General features: G+C 49.4%; 1 protein-coding gene across 1 annotated transcript; it reads left to right on the top strand.

The window, feature by feature from the left end:
- Positions 1 to 395: 395 nt before the first annotated feature.
- On the top strand, positions 396 to 7,906 carry UCN (urocortin). Its single transcript, XM_077490393.1, has 2 exons — positions 396 to 601; positions 7,104 to 7,906. Exon 2 carries the CDS (start codon positions 7,124 to 7,126, stop codon positions 7,601 to 7,603), a length of 480 nt encoding a protein of 159 aa, XP_077346519.1. The 5' UTR covers positions 396 to 601; positions 7,104 to 7,123; the 3' UTR covers positions 7,604 to 7,906.
- The last annotated feature ends 229 nt before the right edge of the window (positions 7,907 to 8,135 follow it).

Raw genomic sequence — 8,135 nt, forward strand, 5'->3', positions numbered from 1 at the left:
GGGGGGGGGGGGGGTCTCAGTCTCTAGGGTCCCTGTCTTCTATCCTCTGGGGGGTCTCAGTCTCTAGGCTCTCTGTCTTCTATCGTCTGGGGGTCTCAGTCTTTGGGGTCCCTGTCTTTTCTCCTCCAGGGAGGTCTCCATCTCCTCTCCTCTGGGGAGTCTCAGTCTCTGTAGCCCCTGTCCCCTCTCCTCTGTCCCCTGGCAGACTTTGTGATCAAATATGTATGACTCTGATTAAGTGTATGGAGGTGGGGGGGTATGATGCGGTGACTCCCTGGTGTGCAGTCAGTCGGTGAGGTGATGAAGGATGATGCTCAGAGCTGTGACGTCAGTGTGGGAGAATTCTAATATATAAGTGGGGAGGAGAGAGCAGAGCTCACTACCTGTCTATCCTGATCTTATCTTCATCTGGATCACAACTTTCTTACTGACTGGCTGCACACTGACCTCATCCCTCCTGCACCTGTCTGCCTGCCTGCACCTGTTTACCTACCTGCACATATCTACCTGCCTGCTTCTCCTGCACCTGTCTACCTCTCTGCTTCTCCTGCACCTGGGGACCATCCTTCCTTCCAGCTGTGCTCTGCACCTCCACACCCAGGTAAGATAGGAGTGATGGGAGCCAAGAGGAAAGTGGAGTCTAGGGGTGCAGAAGGAGGAGGAAGATGGGCTGTATAGGGGTTTTGGGGCTCTTATCCAGGACCCTCTAGGGCAGAAGGAGAGGAAAGGAGGGGTGTATGGGGTTGTGGGGTAATTATCTATGACTCTGTGGAGTAGAAGGACGGAGGAATGGGGAGTGTATGAGTGCTTGAGGTACTTATTTAGAACTCTCAGATAGAGATAGAATGAGTATAAGGGGATTGGGGGTACTTATCTAGGGCTGTAAAAGAAACCTAAAGAGAGGTTGTATGGGGCAGGGAGTACTTATCTAGGTTTGTAAAAAGAGGAGTACTTCTTTAGGGCTGTTCAAGGATAAGGAAAACGGGGTGTATTGGGGTGTTGGGTATTTATCCATGACTGTAGACAGGAGGGAAAAGGGTGTACAGGAATGTGGGGGTACTTATCTATGGCTGTAAAAAGAGGTGGATAGGGGGAAAAGGAATACTTATCTATGGCTGTAAAAAGAGGCGGATAGGGGGAAAAGGAATACTTATCTAGGGCTGTTAAAGAAGGAGGGAGAGGAGGTATATGGGGTACTTATCTAGGGCTGTTAAAGAAGGAGGGAGAGGAGGTATATGGGGTACATATCTAGGGCTGTTAAAGAAGGAGGGAAGGGAGGTATATGGGAGTAGAAGATATATATATTGTAGTTATCTAGGGCTGTATGAGGAGGGGTAGAGGAGGTATATAGGGTACTTATCCAAGGCCGTAGAAGGGGGGGGTAGAGGAGGTATTTAGGGTACTTATCTATAGGGCTGTAGAAGGAGGGGTAGAGGAACTATATAGGGTACTTACCTATAGGGATATACTGTAGAAGGAGAGGTAGAGGAGGTATATAGGGTACTTATCTATAGGGCTGTAGAAGGAGGGGTAGCGGAACTATATAGGGTACTTACATATAGGGATATACTGTAGAAGGAGGGGTAGAGGAGGTATATAGGGTACTTATCCAAGGCCGTAGAAAGAGGGGTAGAGGAGGTATATAGGGTACTTATCCAAGGCTGTAGAAGGAGGGGTAGAGAGGTATATGCGGTACTTATCTATAGGGCTGTAGAAGGAGGGGTAGAGGAACTATATAGGGTACTTACCTATAGGGATATACTGTAGAAGGAGGGGTAGAGGGGATATATAGGTTTCTTAGCTAGGGCTGTAGAAGGAGGGACAAAGGAGGTATATGCAGTACTAATCTATAGGGCTGTAGAAGGAGGGGTTGAGGAGGTATATAGGGTAGTTATCCATAGGGCTGCAGAAGGAGGTATAAAGGAGGCATATGCATTACTTATCTGTAGGGCTGTAGAATGAGGGGTAGAGGAGGTATATGCGGTACTTATCCATAGGGCTGTAGAAGGAGGGGTTGAGAAGGTATATAGGGTACTTATCTATAGGGCTGTAGAAGAAGAAAGAAGAGGGTAGGTAGTACAGAAGGTACCTGGATTACTGTATTAGACATAGCTTAAAGTAATAAGGGGGGTCATCTACCTGTAAACTTCTGCCTGCTCTGTTCGATTATATTAAAAGGATCTTGACTCCCTGATTGCAATACACAATAGATACTCATTACCCATTTGTCAGGGATCCCTCTGTGTAGAATTGTGGTCCGTGTACAATCTTTATAGTCATATACTGGGTATAGCACAACATGAGTACATATGTATTGTGTCAATCCCAGGGCAGAGCTCTGCCTAGTAATGATACTATATGAAATGGAGACCCCACCACACATCCCTTTCTGCCTCTATACCATTGTTTTTTCTCCCTTTGCCATACTGCTATGTGTTCCAATGTTTCATAGTCTAAGTCAGTGTCTCCACATTGCAGCCGGGGGCCAGATGCCGCCCTTTGCTTGCTTTTATCTGGCCCTTGGGGCAATATTTCATCCACTGACACCAACAATGGGGCATAATTCCCCCCATTGACACTAATGAAGGGCACAATTCCTCCCAAGGACACCAACGATGGGGTACAATTCGTCCCACTGACACCAATAATGGGGTACAATTACTCCAACTGAAACAAACGATGGGGCATTATTTTTTTCCCACTGACTTTGGGACCTTTTATGCTCCCAGTGGCCGCCGTCTGGCCCCCTAAAGTCTGACGGACAGTAAATTGGCCCTTTGTTTAGAAAGTTTGGAAAGTCGTACTAGGATACAAACCTCATTAGAAAGACTGATTGAAATGGGAAATATTACAATCCCATTGTAAGATGTATGGGAGCTATACGGTCATTTCATCTCCTCTGTGCCAATTGTCACCTGAGGTGAGTGATCACACAGTTGTCACAGTCAGACCTCCCATGATGATCATCCAAGACACAACCAGGCAGATATAACAATTCCTGCACAATGATATTCCACTCTTCTATAGCAGCAATAGATTCTGAACCCCCTATACACATCTCTAAGTGGTCTGCTTGCCTCAACTTCCCCTTACTGGGATTGTTTGACTACACACCTACCAAGAGTATTGAAATGTCAGGAAGGTAGGGGGTCTTTGTAGTACAATTTTTACAGGCAGGCATGGGACCCTGTATGAGGGTGTAGCCAAGTCCTGGGTCCCCTTTAGTCTAATGAGAACCTCCAGAGTTAGAGATAGCTGACATCCTTCTATGTAGAGTGGGTTACGAGGCATGGTGGGTGTGATGCAAGGTAGATTCATGGGTGCCAGACACTTCTTGAATGCAAAGAGATTTATTGTCTCTTAAACAGAACTGTGGGAGAGAGGGTTAGGGCCAGGACACCCTTTAGTAGTTGCAATGTTAATAAGCAGACTCCCAGACTTCTAGGAGTTAGACAGCCATGCAGGGAAAGGCACCCAGCCGCACGCCACATCTGCATGTGTAGGTACGCTGTCTCCTAATGCAACAATCTTGAACAGTTCCTAACAAAGATTGCAATGAACTCTTTCACTTCCTCTACAATCTCCTATTGTAGATCTTCACTCAACTGAGCTCCCAGTCTCTCCCACTGCCACTGGATCTCCTGAGCTCTTCCAATCTTCTCACTCAGTATCTTCCTCAAGCGTCACCCCCGTGCCCCTGCTGGGTCCCTAGCTTGACATCCAAGATACTTCTCAAGCTTACCCCACTGGCCTGCTTGGTCCCTGGCTTGGCACACAAGGCTGCTCTGCAAGAGTCACCTCCGCTGGCTGGGTCCCCGGCTTGTCACACAAGGCTGCTCTGCAAGAGTCACCTCCGCTGGCTGGGTCCCTGGCTTGGCACACAAGGCTGCTCTGCAATAGTCACCTCCGCTGGCTGGGTCCCTGGCTTGGCACATAAGGCTGCTCTGCAATAGTCACCTCCGCTGGCTGGGTCCCTGGCTTAGCACATAAGGCTGCTCTGCAAGAGTCACCTCCGCTGGCTGGGTCCCTGGCTTGGCACATAAGGCTGCTCTGCAAGAGTCACCTCCACTGGCTGGGTCCCTGGCTTGGCACATAAGGCTGCTCTGCAAGAGTCACCTCCGCTGGCTGGGTCCCTGGCTTGGCACACAAGGCTGCTCTGCAAGAGTCACCTCCGCTGGCTGGGTCCCTGGCTTGACGTTTCCCGATTCTTCACCGTCCCCGGTTGGTGAGAACACTGCTCCGGTACTTGCTTCAGCTACTCACAGTGGTCCCTGGTAACAAGGTGGATGGTCCCTTAGTGGCGACAGCTTCCCCTCTACCTCTGACTACGACAGGTTCTCCGACCGGCAGAACCATCACTTCTGGTTGGACTGCAAGCTGCAGTCCCAAACCTATGCTGCTCTCTTGCTTCTGGATAGGCCCTTAGACAGCCTAGCAGCCAGATGTCCCCAGGATAGGCCTTAGGCTCTGGCCTAGCAGCCCAGGGCAATACAACACATGTCCACCCAGACAGCCATCCGGGTGGCACAGAACCCCGATCACCTGACCTCACCCGAATAAATAGGTTCTCACAGCAGGCCAAGGGACCCAATAAGATCCCCGCCAATTGGTTGAGATACTCCATCTATTCTTAATCTGTCCTTGCAATGCCCTTGTCTTATCTAATGCCACCAGATACCCGGCCATCTAGTGACAGAAGAGAGTAGTGCAGCAATTCCAGAATTAGGGTGGAATTAATTGATCTCCTATCAATTAGCCAAGGCAACTATACCTGGCAGGTAAATTTATTAGCAACCCTGCATAAACATCAGGGTGCTACAAGGGGATAACAAGTCCACAGGCAGGGGGCTCTCTGTATACATTGAAGGTTGGCAGGCAGGCAGGGGCAGTCCCTGTATACACTGTTCACAAGTTGTGGGGAGTTGCAGTATGGTGCAGTGGTAGTAAACATTCAGTCCAGTTGCAGAGAACAGAACTTGTATTAATGTAGAATCCAATAATTCACAACACACCCGACGGGAAGACACCCGACCAGGAACACTCACAGATTATATCAGCAGTGTGTAGTGGAGCAGGTCTCAGATGTGCTTACAGTGTCTGTCTTGAAGGGTGGAATGCGGCCTGGCTGATCCGTATACAAGTGGGGAGGTTTCCAGGAAAGATGGCGTGTCCCTACCCTTTCCCTACTTGCCTGGAACCTCTCCCTGACGTTAATTACTGTCCCTGATGGACAGACGGGTGGCCTGTCCCTACACTACACACATGCGGAATGCATGCCAAGCCTGGCAGCCAGGGCCTTAAATAGACTTTGCCTGACCCAAGATGGCTGCCAGAGTCACATGAGGTGGCAGCATCCAATCAAATAGCTTCCCCACTGACCTTGGAAACCATAGAGGAGCCAAATTCCTCTTGACTTCCCATTCAACTGCAATGCTGCTGCTGTTGATGCGCCACCTACAGTGGAGGAAGCAGACTGCACCTGTCTACAGTTCTCAGGCAGTTCCATAATGGGCCCTGTAGTATGACCTTTTAAAACCATGTACTGCACAACCTGTATAGACTAGGGACAAGCAACCAGTTTTGCAGAAAAATTACCAATTACATATTTGCATACCTGCTGTGCCCATTATGAGGGGTTCCCACCATTCCTGTGATGAATTGCCAGTCTGTACACCTGCTGTGCCCATTATGAGGGGTTCCCACCATCCCTGTGCTGAGTTCCTGGGCCCGTACACCTGCTGTGCCCATTATGAGGGGTTACCACCATCCCTGTGCTGAGTTCCCAGCTCTGCACTTGCTGTGCCCATTATGCAAGGTTCCCACCATCCCAGTGCTGAGTTTCTGTTTCTGCACACCTGCAAACCGGAGGTTTTCCATCAGCCCTGTGCTGATTTTATGGGTCTGCACATCTGTTGTGCCCATTTTGAGGGGTTCCCATCATCCCTTTTGCTCAGTTCCCCAGCTATGCACACCTGCTGTGCTCATTTTAAGAGGCTCACATCATCCTTCCCATTATGGAGTTCCCATTATGAGGGGTTCCCACAACCCCTGTGTTGATATTTTGGGTTTGCACATCTGTTGTGCCCATTATGAGGGGTTCCCACCATACCTTTGCTGAGTTCCCGGGCTGTCCACACCTGCTGTGCTCATTTTGAAAAGGCTCCCATCATACTTGCTCTGAGTTCCCATTATGAGGGGTTCCCACAACCCCTGTGCTGAGTTGCACCTGCTGTGCCCATAGTGAGGGGCTCCCAAGGGGTGGGCAGGAGCGATGCCTACCTTAGGCACTGTAGCATCATGTGAGGTGGAAGGGGGATTTGTTCTAGGTGGGGAGGAGTTGGGAGGGTGCTAGGAAAGGTGATTTGGGGGATTTGTGTTGGGAGGGGGATGGGGAAAGAGGATTTGTGCTAGAAGAAGTGATATGGTAGAGAGGATTTGTGCAAGGAGGGGACATTTTTATGGGGGGGGGGGATTTGCGCTAGTAGGTATGATTGGCAGTGTTTTGTGCCCAGAGGAAAAATTGGGGGGGGGGGGGGGTGCGAGGGGGAAGGTTTGTGCTAGGAGGGGGGATTTGGATTGTGGGAGGAGAGGATATGTACTGTGAAGGGAGATTTGAGGGGGTAGAGGATTTGTGCTAAGAAAGGCATTTTTTTTGGGGGGGGGAAATCTGTGCTTGGGGGTTTTGAGGAGAGAGAGGATTTGAGCTGGGAGGAGTGATGGAGAGGGGGCAAAGATTTGTGTTTGGAGGGGAAGATTCAGCAGGAGGGCAGATTTGCTCTGGGAGGAGGGGGAATTTATTATTCTTTGAGTGTAAGCATGCAGATTAATGCTCAATTATTTATTTATTTTTTTGGGGGGAGGGGGGACTTTTTGCTAACACATAATGCTCACTTTGGGGGGGGGGGGGCTCAGTTTGACATGCCCCCCTCCCCCCCCCCCCCTTTGTTTTAGATGGCCTTGTCCCTGCACTGCTACCAGGAGTTAATCAGAGTTATTGGGTGACTCAATCTACCACCTTGACATCTACTTTAGTTGAACTGACCATTTAAGACCCTACATCTCTTCTCCTTCTCAAAGTCCTTTCTCTTTCCTTTATCTTCTAGGTCCCAGGGGCCACTCCACCATGAAGGCAGCTCCGGCCATGCTTCTTGTCTGCTACCTGATTGTAACGGCTCAAGTCAAAGCCCGACCCATGGACAGGGGTCTGTTTGAAGGGCCGAGGTTACGTCTGGACGGGTTAGTAAACAATGAGGGTGCTCAGGCTCTTCTCTACTTTCTGAGGGAGAGAGAGTTGAATGGAGGTGATTCTCGTGTACAACTGAGGCTCAGTAAAGGTTCTCTTTCTACTGACCACCCAATGACTGTCCAGGACCTTGCACCCATCCTTGATGTTCTGCAGTCCCTTTACCAGGAGAACCGGCCAGAGGAATCGGGTAGGACCTTCCTGGAAGTCTTCTCTGACCGCCTGAAGAGAGAAGACCCTCCGATCTCCATTGACTTGACATTTCACATCCTCCGACAGATGATCGAGATAGCAAAGAACCAGAACCAGAAGCAGCAGGCCGAACAGAACCGCATCATTTTCGATTCAGTAGGGAAGTGACCATCGATGGTGCAGAGCCTCGACTCCAAAAAATAAGCCAAAAACTCACTTCTTATCCAAATCTGGGATGTGCATTACCCTACACAACAAAGACTTCAGCCCGCCTGGTGGTAGAGGTGGGCTTGTGCCAAATCTAGGAACTTGCAGGGACAGAGGGAGGGTCTGGTTGTATGTGTTCTTCACTGATGTGTCTCCAAATGTGGACATCTCCTTCCATTCATTACACCCCTTGTTTCCATTTCTGAGTCCATGTCTATCATATGCTACAGGATTAGTTTATTTATAAAATTCATCTCCGAATTAGCTTTGTGTGATTCCAGTTTTGGTGATCGGACCGATTCAAGTCCCCCCCCCAAAAATAGAAACCTTTGGTCAGCCATCATTGGTCAGAGTAGTTTTTGGCGATCAAAAAAGAATCTGTCATTTGCCCTTCAGATTCTCACGACGGGCCTGCTGATATTAATCTTTGTTGTACTCCCCTCCTGTTCTGTTCAGCTGTGGGAGACCTCAGAAAAAGATAGTACTTCCGGGT

The sequence above is a fragment of the Lithobates pipiens genome, unplaced genomic scaffold (genome assembly GCF_037356315.1).
Source record: "Lithobates pipiens isolate NorthernLeopardFrog02 unplaced genomic scaffold, aLitPip1_a1.2 Scaffold_18, whole genome shotgun sequence".
In the NCBI taxonomy this organism is placed as follows: domain Eukaryota; kingdom Metazoa; phylum Chordata; class Amphibia; order Anura; family Ranidae; genus Lithobates; species Lithobates pipiens.